This window comes from Danio rerio, chromosome 20 (assembly GCF_049306965.1).
Source record: "Danio rerio strain Tuebingen ecotype United States chromosome 20, GRCz12tu, whole genome shotgun sequence".
NCBI lineage: Eukaryota > Metazoa > Chordata > Actinopteri > Cypriniformes > Danionidae > Danio > Danio rerio.
The window spans coordinates 15,266,686-15,284,953 of record NC_133195.1 but is presented as its reverse complement, the minus strand read 5'-3'; the positions used below and the strand labels follow the sequence as shown (position 1 = coordinate 15,284,953).

The 18,268-nt window shown below is 35.4% G+C and overlaps 1 protein-coding gene and 1 long non-coding RNA gene across 3 annotated transcripts in view; one reads left to right on the top strand and one right to left on the bottom strand.

Moving 5' to 3' along the window:
* Positions 1–18,268, top strand: part of rhag (Rh associated glycoprotein) — a 37,882-nt gene that overhangs the window by 7,539 nt on the left and 12,075 nt on the right. For both annotated transcript variants that reach the window (NM_212845.1, XM_009294595.4), the window contains 5 exon segments: positions 6,692–6,875; positions 11,745–11,895; positions 14,528–14,675; positions 17,843–18,009; positions 18,102–18,239. In NM_212845.1, coding sequence (NP_998010.1) covers positions 6,692–6,875; positions 11,745–11,895; positions 14,528–14,675; positions 17,843–18,009; positions 18,102–18,239 — 788 coding nt within the window.
* LOC141379260 (uncharacterized) lies at positions 14,426–17,250 on the bottom strand. Its single transcript, XR_012395769.1, has 2 exons — positions 16,657–17,250; positions 14,426–16,530 (listed from the first exon to the last, which is right to left on the bottom strand). It is a non-coding gene; the product is annotated as an uncharacterized lncRNA (long non-coding RNA).

Genomic DNA, 18,268 nt, shown 5'->3' with positions numbered 1-18,268 from the left:
TTGCTGTGATATGTGATATTATACCATATATAGGAGAGGGAAGTCTGGGGTTCTCTCCTAAGATGGCTGCCCCCGCGACCCGGCCCCGGAAAAGCGGTTGAAAATGAATGAATGTAATATATAACTTTTTACAACAGTTCTGTCTGGTTCTTGAATCTGATTGGCTAATAGTTGTGTGATATTCTGCAATATCAGGACTTGTACAGCCTCTTTATTCTTGTGTATTACTCACATAAATTGACAGCAGATCAATATACTCACTACAGTTTGGAGATGTTGAACAACATAATGCACTTTTGAGGCTTTTTAGGCAAGAATGTAGTTGTTTAGATTGCAACTATGCAGTTTATTTATGAGGATAGTGTCTATTTTAAACATTTAAATACATCTTCATCAGCCTGTCATACTGAGCAGAGCAAAGACGGTTGATGTTGTCCATCCACAAGATGGCAACAGAGACCAAATAATAAGCCCTTAGAGGAGAAAAATTCATAATTTCTAACTATAGCTGATCAAATCATAATTAAATTGGTAAGTGACATTCGACAATCGATCTCTCTCTTTTGTATGTTGTAGTGCTGTATTTATACCATAGCAATTGTAGTTTATTGTGTGAGATGTGACTCGCATATCAGGAATGTATGTATTTTGTGTTAGCCACTCTTTGTATAACCCCAAGTTACTTTTTGGTTGGCCATTTGTTTGTGTCTAATGAGTGTTTTCGTTGCTGCAGACTAGTTCAGTAAAAAGAAAGAAAGAATAAATGCCCGCACATGTTTAGCGATTTTCCTTATCACAAACACAACAGTAATTTGGTAGTGATTGCGTTGCTTTGGCTTTTTCGGGGGATAATTAGAGCAGAGAAATACTGTGAAGTGTCTGCAGACTGATGAAATTTTATGCATTTCAGAATTATAATATTAAAATGTCAGCAAAAACACCTATTTTGTCATCACTTTAGACATTACGCTGGAGAATCATTCATATACTAGTTCTAAAGTGACATTTGTGAAGTAGTAATGACTTGTGCTGTTCTGGCGTCAGCTGCAGATGTGAATAACTGGCGGAAGAAATTCCTCATACATAAAGGTTTTTTAGACTCTTCTTGTTTGATTTTTTTCTTTAATTTCACAATTATGCCATCAAACTTGTATAAACATGAGTAGCAATGTGATATGGCTGTAAATCGTCACTGGTGGGACACTAAGGCAATTGTGCCAACGCACACCTCCCTCCGGTGGTATCTAATATATTATGACCCAACCTGAACCTGGCTGACCATTTAAAATATAGACCTGAACCTGCACAGGTCCTTAGGTGCTCTTTGAAGACCTCTAAGCATTTTCACAGTTAAATCAGATTCGAGAATCAGAAAGAACTGTGGAGTTTCATTAGTGTGAAACAAGACCAGTTCATCAGGCACATTCAGTTCCATTACTTCAGTTCAATGTAAATGTTAATGTGTTGAAGGATGTTATTTGCTGTAGAGTAGCTCTATGGACCCCAACTAAGCAAGCCAAAAGCGACAAGGCTGAGGAAGGATGGGAAGGGCCTTGATGATAAAACCAGATTTCATTAAATTTTGGGGGATCCTTCGCTGAGATGTTTTTTTTTTTTCTGCAGAACTTCAAAGAATGACCACTGAGAATTCAGAATATGCAGAACTGGAGGACATTCTGCTGTTTGTTTGTTTTCAGATGGCTCGCGTAGCCAGATAAGACTGAAATTAGCTGATGATATTTTAATCATCACATTTATCTGCAGTTTTTCCTGTTTAGTCTGTTTTTTACTGAATCATCATATTATAGTTTTTTGCATGGTCTTTCAGTAGCATGAGCATGTTGTAAAAAGAGGATATGATCGTTAAGAATGTCAACAAGCAATAAAAAGATATAGCAAGCTATAAGTATAATCAATGAGCAAATAAAACTTAATGTAGTTAAAGGCCTCATCAAACAAATCATAGCTGGTGGTTCTTACAGGAGTCATCGGTTATCTTGAGGAGCTTAACAGATGTCAGACATGAGCGCTGTGATTGATGACTATTTGGGTTTGTCGGCTGGAAGGCGTAGATTTTGTGTAGATTATTGAATGGGTGGAGGGTTTCAGAGGCATTCCTAGGAAGTCTGGAGTACTGTTCACCTATTCAAAGCGATTTGGAGGTCCACGCTTTGCAGTTCCACTTGTCTCTCTTGGGACTGACAATGAGAGCCTTCTTAAACTTCCTGACAGTCGTTAATGTGTCTGATTATTATCAGCCGGCAGAATGATATGGCTTGTATTGTGTAGTCTGGAAACGCTGATGAATCAGGTGTTCTGGACTGGGTCCTATCGCTCTGTCCATCCCTGTTCGGTTTCCTCAGCTGGACAGCCTACAACTCATTTCCTCTCAGCAGGAAAGATGGACAAAGTTCAGCAATGCTGCCGCTTCGCAATCAGTGTGTACATGCAGGCCTGGTTTCCACTTGACATTAACATGGATCTTTAGTATGCAAAACAAAATAATCAATCAAAGGAACTCGAAATATTAATGAAAAAAGACACTTTTCGCTTGTATATTTGGACAGATTTTTGTTGTTTTGCATAATTAGAAAAAAATCCTTATATCCAAAGACCTCAGATACAATAAATACCCATGTAGCTGCTTTTGTTTCTTTGATTTTGTATATTAAAGAAGTAGTTCACCCAAAAGATACATTTACCCCATCATTTACTCACCGTCAAGCCATCTTTCATATGACTTTTTTCTGTCAGATATTTTTTTCTGTTATCCTGGCTCTTCCATGCTTATAATAGTATTAGATAGTGGCTTTGAATTTATTTTAAAGCTATAGTAAATATGTTTTTTTTTTTTTGGTAACTTTAAAATAATGGTCCATTAGTTAATGTATTTAGTAACATTGACCAAACAATAATTAATACATTTATTACATCTTTGATAATGTTATTTAGGTTTAATAATGTTAGTTAATGTTAACTCTCAGAGCATTAATAGGATATATGCATATGCATGCAGAAGGTTTTAATGTGTCAGTTACCTAGGTCAAACGCTTCCGGTGAAGTGTATGCCGTTACAAAATTAGTAAGTTTTAGGTATTATTATTATTTTTTAAATCAACAATTTTTTTTACTGCCTAAATGATATACACTATCTCTGAATGTACAAGAAGCACTGCATTAAATTATGTTTTTCCGTGCCATGTCTTCAAAATATTTACAATTTACTTTAGTATTTCCAATGCGGTTTTTGCACTAGCCTGCTGATCCTGACGGGCGCGTGCATGTAAATAAGTTTTCATTTTGGTTTACGATTTAACTAAATAAATGCTGAAGTCTATTTAACTGATTAGCCTATATTTAATTTGAATACAACATTGATGCTGTAAAAGGAATTGTATAAAATTGAAAAAGTCACATTAACCATTCACCGGAGGTTAATTTGTATGGGAAGAAACACTAGATCTGCATATACCCCATTAATGCTATAACAAGCATAAATTTGGATGTTAATAATGCATTAAACAATTATAAACAATTCTTATTGAATGCTTTACAAGATTAATCATACTTAGTTAATCTTATAATAACTAATGGACCATTATTCGAAAGTCTAGTAGTACATTTGAATACAGGTTGAGACAAAATTGATGTACTTTTAGTTTTAAGACATTACTTTAAGTGTGCCATAAGTGTAACAGTGGTACTTTAAGTGTACAAGTAGTCCACAATTAAAGTTTTCATTTGTACTGCGAGTGAGCTTATGAACATACTAGTTTGTTTTTTAAATACATTTATTTGTAATCATTCTTATAGTGCACTCAAAGTTTTCTAGTGAGACAGTTTTATTGACATATTTAAAGATTTATTTTTAGTAAAGACAGCTCAAATATGCAGTTTATATTTTTAGGAAAAAATATATAGGCCGCTCAATGAAAAGAGTAAATACAACTATACACCACTTATACTGTACTTAGAATTAGTAACCATTCTTTTAAGTTTACAGTATGTCAATGAACAAGTAAAGGCCAAACATTTTTAACAGTAATTTGAAGTATATTTCAGAGAATAGCAAATTTCAGAGAATTTTGGATGTCTCCTTTACCTATCAAACCCAGGTCTTTTAGTCTCTAATAATAAGCTGTTGATCTGAATCAGAAGTGTTTGGTTAAGGAAACATGGAAATTGTGCAGTGAAAAACTTAAAAAAGTTGACTGAATGTCAATTTTAGTTCAAGACAAGTATTATCGCACTTCAATGTACTTTTTTTCTATAAAAATAAACATCAACCTGTGTAACCATTTTCAAAAAAAAAAATAAAACAGATAAACAAACTGTGCACATATCTTGAGGGTTGTTGTGCTTCAACCAGTTAAAGCACTGAAAAGGCTGGTTTACTTTGAAAGTGACTGATCCCAGAGTAAGTATATTTTGTTACAAGAGTCATGTGAAATGAATAAAACAACACACGCAAAGGGTTACTTGGGGCATTTTCTTAACATGTCATTTACAGACTAATAGAAGAACACACAAGTCCTTTGTACAGTGACATGGTTGTAGGTTATTGGATCGTTTAGCAAATTTGTCCACATTTTCCTCTAAATATATGTTTTGTATGCTGAGCTGAAATGTGTTGTTCAGGACGAATTAATTTAGTGTTAAACATGTGCACTCATCTCTACTTTCTTTATCTTTGAACAACAAAAGCAGAAGAACTTCCATGTAACTTTTTCCAAACAACACATCAAGCATTAAAAGCATCACAAAAGCATATATTATAGCCTGTATGTTTTATTTTAAGTATTTCTAAGACATTAAAAATAATATTGACCAATAAATAGATGGACATTTGCCATATTTTAAAAGCTGTTATTTTTTGAATGGGCTAAATGTGGTTCTTAAAAAGCATTTTCTAGACAAGCCAAAAAGTCAAATTCAATGAGTTTATCTTTAAAGTGAGCAACTTAATCTGCCAATGGGCATACAAAAAAATCTATATAAATAAAATCTTCTTGTTTTTGCACTGAATTCAGAATTCAATGTATTTTATTTACAACATTGGCAGATTATTTAGCTTGTTGTAAAGAAAAACTTATTAATTTGGACATTATTTCTAAGTGCAATATCTTTTTTTCTACTTGTCTAGATAATGCTTCTTGATTTAATTTATTAAAATAAAAAATATATACATATAAAAAAATTTGTTTTATTTTTAGATATGTGGACTAGAAACAAGACAGAACCTCAAAGAGGTGATTATACTTGGTGTGTGAAAAGTAATATTAAAAGAGATAGTTCACCCAAAAATTAAGAATCTGAAATTATTTACTCACCCTTGACTTTTTTCAAACAAGCAGAAAAGGATATTTTGAAGAATGTTAGATAATATCCATAGTGAAAAAACTACACTATAAAAAAGTGATTAGTTGACCTTTCTTTAAAAAAGAGACTAAACTTATTGCCTTATAATTATTAAGTAAATAATAATGTACATAATTATAAAAGTTAAGTCAATTGGTTTACTCACTTTTTACAGTGTATAGGTGTCATTTGTCACAATTTTCAAACATTAGCATAGCTAGCAACTAGCTTTCTGCATCTGTTGGAGCCATAAAGAGCCTTAAAAGATTTGTAATATTTTTCTATAATAATATATTATTTGTATTGATATATAGAGCTGTTGTAATTTGGATACAGCATTTTCTTTAGTATATTTTGTGTTATTTTACTGTGTACATGACGTTTCATATGTTAACTAATGTCATACGTCATAGCAACCCAGAAAAAAGGTTCAAAAAAAGAAGGAAGGGGTTTGATGGTAGACATGTCTTTTGACCGATCTTCAGAACCATTTCATATTGAAACTTGGAAAAGTGTAAATAGTTCTTACGTTTGTTTTTTTATTTATTTATTTTTTTAAGGAATGGAAAATTAACTGTTACATTGCAAGTTTGTGGTTTTTCATGTCAAATTCTTTGTGCCGAGTCCACATGGAAATGGCAAAGAACTGAAAGTAATAGATCGCCATAACAGCAACTCTCACATGGTCACCCCCTGTAGCTAAGCAAGGCTACGCCTGGTCAGTACCTGGATGGGAGACCAAATGGAAAAGCTAGGTCGCTGTCCTAATGCCCCAGTATATTGATAAGGACTCTTTCTGATAAGCCATCTTTCTGATAAGATGTTAAACCGAGGTCCTGACTCTCTGTGGTTGTTAAAAATACCAGGATGTCCTTCAAAAAAGATTAGGGGTTTAACCCCAGCATTCTGGCCAAATTTTCCCACTGGCCTCTATCTATCATGGCCTCCTAACCATCCCCATAACATCATTGGCTTTATCCTCTGCCTCTTCACCAGTCAGCTGGTGTGTGGTGTGCAGTCTGGTGCAATATGGCTGCCGTCCCATCATCCAGGATGTGTAAATGTGTAAATTCATTTGTCCAGAAAAGCACTATTTAAATTTAAATAATATTGATTATTATTGTTTTTAAACTATCCTTTAATGGCTATAAAACTTGTAGTATCACTGAAGTCATAATGAAAGCAGTCTAAACAGATGATATCACAAAGGAATTTATAATTACTGTGTGGATATACAGGCATCAGCCACCAATGGCAGTATTATAAACATTGCTAAACATTGTGAAACATTGCGAACATTGTTTTTTAATGCAGCTCTTTATTATGTGTCCAGTGTTTCAGGATGTACACGTGATGATCTTCATTGGCTTTGGCTTCTTGATGACCTTTCTGAAGAGATATGGCTTCACCAGTGTGGGCGTCAACCTGTTGCTGGCTGCCTTCGGCTTGCAGTGGGGTCTCCTCCTCCAGAACGTCTGGCACATGCATGGTGGAAAAATTAGAGTCAGCATTGATAGGTAAACTCTGCTATTTGTTTAGTGATATAGGAGATCCTGCACTGTCAAAAATATCCATAAAATAGCAGCTTTTCGTATTTTGTGATTCATCATGCTTTTATTTTTCCCCATTTATTTAAGCTTTTGAATTGCACTATGAGAGCTTGAGCTTTCTTCCAAAAAAAGTTTTTAAAAACAGTGATTTTATTCATGTTTTAATAGTTTGGCATGATATATTGTCTGGGTTGGAGTTGGATATTACAGTACAAAAAAACTTGTAATGAACAGCCAGTACATTTTCTGTATTTCACAGACTTGTTTCCCTCTATAATACTTCTTATACATTATTTAATTTCAATTTTTAATTAACAGTAATTTAAATTACTAAAATGTCAATAAAAGTCCCTTTGTTAAACTGTAGAGTTGAATTTTCAACAACGACAGAGCAGAAACCAAGCTCTCATAATGCTATTCACAACTGTAAATAAATGGAAAAAACAGCCTGATCTCATGAGAAAACATAAGTATTTTACGTTTTGCCAGATTAGTGGCTAATGAGTTCAGTCAATGGAAATTGTACGATTTTAAAAAGGAGGCGTGGCACCCAGCCCCACCCCTAAACCCAACCGTCATTGGGGGATGAGCAAATTGTACTAAATTGTACGAATCAGATCGTACAAATTCATCCAAATTAGTCACCAAATCAAAAAGTTACGAATTGCGGAGAGATTTTGTTAAAAAAAACACACTTGTAAATTACAAAATACAGAAAAAGTTATTTAACGGATATTTTTCACAGTGTGTGTAACTGATTTACTAATAAAGCTGTTATTTATGTTAAGGATAACAGACGATGCTTCAGTGCTGTTTCTAATAATGGAAGGAACCATAGTCAGGGTTTCCACTTACACTACAGTTATCACACCTAAACACACTGTTCAGATGTTGTATTACGAGACATTTGCAACATCGACCATTCTGAAAACTAGCCCTACATACATTTCTGGAGATCGCAAATTATGTAGCCAGAGGAACGTATCGCAGCTTTTCTTTAAAACGAACGCTACGGGTATAATGCCGTTTCTTTTCGCGCAAGCAGCTGACCACTTACCTCCGTATGGATGGCTTTTTTTGCTGCTACCAGTTTGTCCAGTTAGCTTGCCATGTACATAGTTTACCTTGAGATGCAGAGAGTAGTTGATCACAACGACGGGGTTTGAGTCCAGTGAAGAACGGATATAGATAGCAGGTAAGACAAAAACAAAATTCAAAAAATAAAATAAACAAGTAAACAACAGGGTGAGAATGTGGTAACATCTGAAAAAATGGTAAAAATCAGGCGAGGGCTTTTCTTTTTCTGGATTGCTTTTTAAAATTGTTGGTTGGGTTTAGGGAATTTGGTGTTCAGGTCAAATGGTGCTTTTAAAACCACTATTTGTTGGGTTTAGGAAAGAAGGAGGGTGGGTCAGTCAATCAGTAGCCGCATTTCCACTGCCTGTCCAGTCCGAGCCAGGGTTTTTATCCGGCTGGGCCAGGCCAATCGCCCGGGAGGTTGAGCAGTGGGGCCGAAATCATGTCGCGTTTCCACTGTCGGGCTAATAGCTCAAACCCCGCCCCCAGAACGTCCCTCGAATCAAACGCCACACAACCCGCCCACTTCAGTGGGAATCAGGCAAATAAAGCGCACCATCGCATCATAACGAGAGCATTAAAATGAAGACAACCCAAACAAACAAATGACAAATTACTGTACAGTAGTACATTATCTATCTATACGCACAGGCCTGTGTATTCTCATTCATCATATTAATTTACTCGCCGACTGACTGTTGGCAGCGAACATCGAGTGGTCTCGCCAGCGCAGGGAGCGCACCATCTGTAATATAAAACCACAGAAATTCTTAGTTAATAACTCTGTATAAAATGTAATTTATAACATCCTCATTTAGATAGAGGCTGTCAAACATTCAGCCCAAATGCTCTGGAGAGACCTTAAACATATTAATTTTTCCTTAAAGGCATTATGACACTTAATAGCTGATTCCCCTTTATTTAAGAATGTTGAATATGATTCTGTGATCTTAAGGAAAGTGTTAAGTATTTCAGCACATAAGAGCAAGTAATAAAATAAAGCCTATACTTCATTGCGTTCAGCAGCTTCAATGCATCAAGCACCAAGCATTAAAGTTCTTCATGTATTTCAACTTTCATTTTTTAATATAAATATATATAAAACATAAACATAAATTAATATAAAAACATAAACACTTGTTTGAGAACACAGAACACATTTTGTATTTGCAGTTTTCTCTGATGCGTTTGTAAAGAGGAGCTGCACAGGACAGAAAAAAAGGTTTTATCTAGTTTTATGCTTTCACTCACCCAAAAAATTCTCTGTTTGCACAATTTGATTAATATCATCATATCCAAATACTTTATAAATAATATTTCAAAACCTTTTCGGTGTTTATTGTTTTTAGAAAACATAAAATGTTTTTTTTCAGATAGGCCTTAGTAAAATAAAGTTTAATATGGCTTTAAAACGGTTTGATTTATGTATTGTAAATACCTAAATTGTTTTAGCTAGCTTTTGTTTGATTTATATTGGTTTATTTATTTAATGTAATTTTATATTATCTGATATTTGTAATTATTTCAATATAGCTATATATTGCTTTTTATATTCTATATATTGAATATAGCTTTTTTTCAAGATATGACACTACAAAAGAGCCTACAAAAGTGAACACGTAATTTGTAAAGTTTATGTCTTTCTGTTGTATTCATATTGTGTATTATCTCCAAAAAAAGAACTCTCGAAAACCTTTACTGTCTGCTGTGTCTTTAATAGGGTGTAAAGATTATTATGCGTTATTGAAACATTAAGGAGTATGTGGCAAAGAATGTTAATTATAAATTAAAACTTTATTATTTTATGCAACAGCCTTACATTTAAAAGGGTAACATAAGGGTGATCATACGCAAAAAGACCCCAGCCTATAAGGCTAGATGTTTTCTTTCCCTGATTTATTTATTTGTTTGGCGCATGTACTGGTGTGCGATCAGAAAGCTAGTGTTCGCCTCTCCTTTCACTCCACCCTGAAGCATCAGCTGCCCCTCTTTGGCCCAATGTATTTAACAGGTCGAAAAAGGCCGGCCACTGGCGCCGAGAAAGCCCTGCTTTGGCCCGATTAGGCCCTGAAAGTGACAGTGAAAACGCGACTGACCTTGGCTCACTCAGCTCGCTCGCTTAAGGCACGATAGTGGAAATGAGGAGTGAGTCAGTCAGTCAGTCAACCTCTGGTGGATTTATGCAAGAACAGCAAGCATGAATGGCACTATCTGTCACGATCACACATAAAAGACGTGGGACCCAAATGCAAGTAAAACAGTCTTTAATGAAGATTTCACAAAAACAGGTAAATAGGTAAATGACTGGGAGTGCAGATGATCCATGTAAATTGATTACGATTAAATGTCCATGACAAACGTCAACAGAGAGGATCAAACATCATCTTAGATGTAAACAGGAAGCATCTAGTAGCTGCACAAGGAAGACAACCAGCCCACTCACCACCAGCGAAAACCAACGAGGAGAGCCTGACAGGAACACAGAAGACCGTGAACATACAACGAACTGACAACGTGAGACACGAACGCTGAATATTTATATGAGCAGAAATGCGCTGCACCTGGGCGCTGATTATCAGCTGAGCAGTGCTAGGCAACGGTCAGGTGACGAGGATCATGTGACCGCTCAGCTGTTGACACAAAACAACAACACTGACAGACACGCGACTCCCACACAAACACAGAGACAAATGCACACACGCTAGCACTGCAAACACACGATCGCTACATAACATGAACCGTCACACAACGCAGACACATCAAAAAAGAGCAGATAGATCTACAACCGTGACACTAGCAAGAGAAATTTGAGATCTCAAAAAGTGTAAACAGCGGCCTGTGGTGGAATTGCGAAATAGCTCCTGGGACATATTTGGTGCTCTTCAGAAATGTATATAGAGGTATGTTGTAAGAATGATTCTGGGTTGGACGTTTGTCTAGTAACTGAAATCATTCAGCATAGTGATAAGGAGCTGTAATGCAGTCAAAACCAGTCTGAAAACTAATTTAGGTGTGTGTTTATCTTCAATGTTGATCGGCCAATCAGAATTAAGCACTCAACAGAACCTTAGTACAAACATATAATTCATATTATTTATCATACACTGTAAAACATGTGGCAACATGGTGGCTCAGTGGTCACACAGCAAGAAGATCACTAATTCGAGTCTAAATGGGCCAGTTGGCATTTCTGAGAAGAGTTTTCATGTTCTCCCCGTGTTCATGTGGATTTCCTCCAGATGCTATGGTTTCTCCAACAGTCCAAAGACATGCGCTATAGGTGAATTGAATAAACCAAATTGGCCACAGTGTATATGTGTTAATAAGAGTGTATGGATGTTTCCCAGTGCTGTGTAAAACATATGCTGGAAAAGTTGGTGGTTCATTCCACTGTGGCAACCCCTGATGAATAAAGGGACTAAGCCAAATGAAAATGAATGAATGAATGAATGTAAAACATGTTGGGTTCTACACAATCAATTTGTTTTGAGACAACATGATGAAATTAAATTAACTTATTAGTTATTACAAATTTAAGTGGATTGACAGCAAAAACAAATTTAGAATTGTGTTATTTCAGCTCATTTTAAATAAACAGTTTGAACAAACAGCAAACCTATACATTTATTTTATTTTATTTATTTATTTATTTATTTTTTGATGTCACGACTTTCCTTCTTACTTTCCTTCCATATTAATATATATTTATATAAATTCAAATATAAACTCTTTTTCTCTCCCATAATTCCCTCTTTGCAGGATGATTAATGCTGACTTCAGCACAGCAACAGTTCTGATCTCATTCGGCGCAGTTCTGGGAAAAACCAGCCCCGTCCAGCTCCTCATCATGACCCTGCTGGAGATCACCACATTCTGCATTAACGAATATTTGGTGGTGGAAATACTTGGGGTTTGTAAAAGCTCATTCACTTGCTTACTTAAAGTGTTTGTGTTCCAGCACAGAGTGCTTAGTTACAGAAAAACAAGGGATGCCGAAGGTTAGCTAAAGGTTAATTCATTATAGATATTGTTGCTAATTTTATCATTCTATAGGGAAGTCCACATGACATCCCTTCCATTCTCTTTACTTATTTTAACTCTTTCCCCACCAACATTTTTCTTGGTAGCAATTTAGTTTAGGTCACAAATCATGCTAGTGGTAAAAGCTGCTTATTATTAAGATATTAAATGTTCATTAGTTGTTTGAAGTCTTCTTATTCTTCAAGATCTTATTCTGCATCCTTAATCCAAACCCTAAACCCAACGTCTACCTTACTATTAATTTATATGGCTAATTAGTAGTTTACTACAGTTACCAAGAAGTGTTAGTTAATGACTTGTTTATACCGTGAATTGTGATCTTTTTTGTTTAGATAATAAATTCAGTAAAAATAATAATAATAAATATAAATAAATGTAAGCTAGTTGGGTTTGTGCATATTTTACCAAGTTAAAATAACTACATTTTTAATAAATATAATAAATTTCATTTAATAAATGATAAAAGCTATATTGATTTTATTTTAATACCAACACTTGGTGAAATGTAAACAAGCTTTAAAAAAACATTAAGTAGAAAGAAAGAGCGTTGCGTTGACGTTACCACTATGATATCTATCAGATGTTGGATTTTGGTTGCTATAATTAATGACGAATTAATGTCAGGATTTGCCGTCAATATGACATTGGTTTAAGATGTTGGCTCAACGTTGGATTTTGGTCAGTTTCTAAACGACCTAAAATCAACTAAATTTCAACGTAATTTGATGTCGTTCTTGGACTTCAAAATAATGTTATCCTTAGACGCTGACTAGACAATGAATTTTGTATTCCTGACATCACGACCTAAATCTAACCTAGTATTAACGTCTTTTGTTGTTGTGTGCCTGCTGGGCAATAACTAAATGCACTACAGAATTTTACATTTACACACATCCACAAACATGTAAATGCATCAGCTTTTTACAGCATAATACTCACTACCCTTGAGTACTTTTGAAAGGTCTTTAACTCACACTTTAAGTAATATTTAAAACAGATACTTTTACTCTACTTTACGACTGTGTGTAACTGGGCCACCTGTGACTATAGCCGCATTTCCACTATTGGGCCAGTGCGAGCCAGGGCTTTTATCGGGCCAGGCCGGGCCAATCGCCCGGGAGGTTGAGCAGTGAGGCCGAAATCATGTCGCGTTTCCACTGTCGGGCTAGCAGCTCGCGGCGCGTCACGCAAACCCCGCCCCCAGAACATCCCCCAAATCGAACGTCACTCAATCCGCCCACTTTATCAGGCAGATAAAGCACACCACATCATAACGAAACTATTAAAATTAGGACAGCCAAAACAAACAAATGACACGTTACTGTACAGCAGTACAATGTATGTCTATACGCACATACCTGTGTATTCTCATTCACCGTATTCATTTACTCGCGAGACGCCGACCGACTGTTGGCATCGAAATCCAGTGGTCTTGCCACTAACGGAGGGACCCAGCGCAGTGAGAGCACACATCCAGAATATAACACCACATATATAAAACAGCATCTCCCGCAACTCGTTAAGAAAAGTAGGATCGGTACAGTACGAACAGATGAAAATTATCAACAACAATCAACAGAACAATGATCAAAACATTGAATAGATAAGAGTTCATCAGTACCACAAAACATACGTTTTTGTGGGTTTATATTACATTCATTAACATTGAATGTCTGATTGTTGCATTAGCTTAAATGTGCATGGAAATGTTTTTTATTGCTCGTTTCTGCTAATTTGTTTGTTTTTGGATTGAGAGATAATGTACGATTCACAAAAGCACAGCCAACACATAAAAGAGGACATATCTTTCAATGCCAGGAAAATAATTAACTTTGTTCACACAACATCTATCTAGCTTGCCAAGTTTAAGCATTAAATCTCCTATTAATCTGGTTTGTTTTCCTTTGTATTAGTAACATAGCTTTGTAAAATATCTAGTTTCCTGCTAGCTAATTTTATAGGCCAAAGATGAGGGAAAAATCAGCTTAGATAATTTTGAACTCCTTCCTAAAGTTAGCAGGATAAAACACCCAGTGTTCCAATAACAGCAACAACCTCTTTGTCTTCTAGGAGATACTGTGTCAGAATAAATTAATGTAAAAAAAAAAAACTATTAACATTTTTATGCTTGAATTGGCAGATAGATTATAGTATAATAGTTGATGTATTATTATGATATGATACACCTATACCATTGTTTTGTCATTGCAAAATTTTAAATAATTTATTATTTAATGATTACTATTTAAATAAAAAATACAACTAAAATCTGAATTAGTATTTTTACCAGGGTTCAGTTTGATATTGTCCAAATTGTTATTAAATAGTAGAGTTATTTCCAGAAAATTAACCTCACGCACACACACACACACACACACACACACACACACACACACACACACACACACACACACACACACACAAAAATAAACCAGAGTCAAATGTGAACTCCTTCAGAAGTTTTTCATCTTTTATTCAAAGGCATTCTGGTTTCTCAACAGGTTTCTGACGTTGGTGCCTCCATGACCATCCATGCTTTTGGGGCTTACTTTGGGTTATCGGTAGCTCGTGTTCTCTATAGGCCTGGTCTGCGTAATGGCCATGACAATGATGGATCAGTCTATCACTCAGACTTGTTTGCAATGATCGGTATGTGTACAACAGAAATCTTCCTTTTTTTCCAGTTGTGTAATCAGAGTGCCAAATGGACCTTCTTATATAGGATTTTGCATATGCTTAAAGCTGGATTTTTATAATGCATCACATACAAAAGAATTTACATGAGAATGAAAACCATCTATTGAGAGTCTTATACTGATGCTATTATGATTCAGGAGAGTCTGTCTTGATTAAAAAAAAAAAACAAAAAAAAAAAGCCTTGGATAATTTCACCTTGGTCAGTAAAGTCTTCAATTTTGCGAACAGCCTAAGACATTAGGGGGCACAATTGCTAACACCAAACCCTCTTTTGGCATTAACTAAAACTGTTATATGGGTTTTTAGCCATTAATAGGAGTTTTAAAGTCAACCAATGTTTAGGCAAACCAGAAAGTTTGCATATGACTGTACTGCATGTGCATTTAAAGATGCTTCATTGAAGCAAAATTTATGGGAAGCGTGTGTTTAAATTTATTAAGAGTAAATGTGATTTACTAAAGTTTGCAATAATTAAACATTAAAAATAACATGATGACAGTACATACTATTTAACTAAATATTTTTTCAAGATACTTCTATACAGCTTAAAGTGACATTTAAAGGCTTAACTAGGTTAATTAGATTAAACAGGCAGGTTAGGGTAATTAGATAAGTTATTGTATAACGATGGTTTGTTCTGTAGAAAAAAAAAATTGCTTAAAGGGGCTAATAATTTTGACCTTAAAATGATTAAAATACAAATAAAAACTGCTTTTATTCTAGCTGAAATAAAACAAATAAGACTTTCTCTAGAAGAAAAAATATTATCAGACATACTGTGAAAATTTCCTTGCTCTGTTAAACATCATTTAGGAAATATTTTAAAAAAGAAAGAAAAAAAAAAGGGCGGGGAGTGGGTGCTTATATTTCTGACTTTGAGTCCACATTCACCATCTTTCCCACATCTGGGAAAGTTAACGGCATGGAAAAGCCCCAAAGAAGCGAATAAACCAGACTGTTTCATGCCCAAAGTGAAGCATGAGAGTGGATCAGTGATTGGACCTGTGCTAGATGTGTACGTCACTGCCATACTTTTCTGCAACTGCACTGTTCTGACCACTGAATAATTAATAATACCAAAGAAAATATAATGTTGGCTGCATCCAACCATTTGTTAATAACTATTACCTGCAAGCTTTGCATTTAATTAAAGAGCTAGTAATTAATTACAGCTCAGAATAATGTTTTGTCTAAATGTTTAGATAATGTTTAGTACATCAAGCTGGTTGTTTTTCACCAAACAGACCTCTTCAGTCTTAAAAAACTACTGATAAGCCTGTGATGTTTTATTCCACAATTACAACTAACTGGATGTACTGTACATTATTCCCCACATAACATCCCTCAAAAAAGCATCTTAACCAATTTTGCTGTTAACATACCATGAAAGAAACTATAAGAGGGGGAACGCAGAGAACAGAGGATGTTGTTGTGTTTATTTATTTGGAATGCAGTGTTATTAATTTGTGCTGCTCTTAGTAAATTACATTCTATGGGACTGCAGCGTCACACTAATCTGTCCTGTTTAGTAAATCTGACCCTACACACTGAACAGTCTTTATGTCTGTAGCTCAAAGCAGATAATAAATAAGGATAGTGCAAGTAATGGGTCTTCATATCATTGAGGATTTGGGATTTGGTAAGCATACAAATAATAATAATAATTAAGAAAAAAAGTCAAGCATAAATCATGTTATCATTTACTCACCCACCAATTGTTCCAAAGTTGTTTGATTGACTTTCTCCTGTTGAATACAAAATGGATATTTGGAAAACCAGTAACTGACTTCCATAGTATTAGTTTTTTCTACTATTGGCCCATTTCCACTGAGTGGTACAGTACAGTATTTTATCATACAGTGTAAAGTATTTTATTATACAGTATACAGTATTTTACCAATATTTTATGGTTGTTTCCACTGTCAAAAGGTACCAAAAAGCGAACCGTACAGTACCACTTTTTGGGTACCCTTTGCAAAGGGTACATATCAAAACAAGAGTACCAAAAGGCTGAGCAAGAAGCACAGCTGAATGCTATTGGTTTACAGAGAAACGTCACTAGTGCACACAAGCAGGAGAATAAAAAAAAAAAAGCCATTTTTAAATACACAGCCAAGACATTACATCGTATTACTATATACATATAACAACAAGCCATGGTTGACTCAAGCTCAAACAAACCTTGTCGTCCTCTTAATGAACAGCCACAAAGCCATGAACAAAATCTGTCGTTTTATTTTTTTGTTTGACGAGGTCGTCTAAACTTGCGGGAGGTTTCACTTTCTCCAGTGAGCTCGTGATTTTTTCTTTTGAGTGTCTATATTTGTAGTAACAAAGTTCTTGAGCTGATGATAATAACGTGCAGGTGATATTTGAAGTGCTTCTGACATCTGATCCTTTCAGAAACGGACAGACGCGAAAGTGAATCGCAAAAATCAATGGAGAAGCCGGAAAAAACAAGAGAGCAAATTATTTTTTCAACAGCCTAAACCATGAACAAAACGTCATGTTTAACTATTATCATCAGCTTTTAAACTATTAAGAACTTGGAATGACGGAATTACTCTCTAGGAAGAGGTTACATGTGCTGGTGAAGGTACCATTAGTACCCTTTTGGCAGTAAAAAGGCAAGCCTGATAAAGGTGACTCGTACCGACCCATACTGTACCACTCAGTAAAAACGGGCCATATGGGTGTCATTGGTTTCTAACATTCTTCAAAATATCTAAAACTCTTAAAAGTTTAAAACCAGTAAATAATGTGTACATTTTCATGTATTGGGTGAACTATCCTTTTAAGCTTGTATTGACCATATTTTACAGTGTAGAAGTGCACTAGTTTTTGCGATTGTTTCAGAACTTCCAAATCAATTGCCTATGGGAGAAATGACTAGGAATAAGAAAAGGCAGGAAACGATTAAAAAGACTTGCTCTACAAACAATTGTGATCATGACTATAGATAAAAAGGAGAGTATTAAAATAAGAAAATGTTAGTCATTAATGAGCAGTTTTTAACATCTACATATCAATGGACATGAATCAGACATGAGATGGACAAAGAATAAGGCTAATAGACACTCCTAAACATACTCAATTTGGGTATTGTCTTGTGTGTTCAGGCACAGTCTACCTGTGGATGTTCTGGCCTAGCTTTAATTCTGCTATTGCTACACCTGGCGATCACCAGTTAAGAGCTGTTGTCAACACATATTTCTCCCTGGCTGCTTGTGCTCTTGCTGCCTACGCTACTTCCAGTCTGGTGGAGAAGAAAGGAAAACTTGACATGGTGGGTCTTACTGATCTCTTGATATTATTTTTTTTCCACATTTGACCAGGTCATGAGCCTTATGTCTTAGCCTATTGAGTTCTTTGGCACAGGTTCACATTCAGAATGCCACACTGGCCGGAGGTGTCGCTGTGGGCACCTGCGCTGACATGGACATCCAGCCATTTGGAGCCATGCTGATTGGAATCACTGCGGGCATCATCTCCACTGTTGGCTTCAAGTTCCTCACTGTATGCATTTTCATTCATATCACAGACAC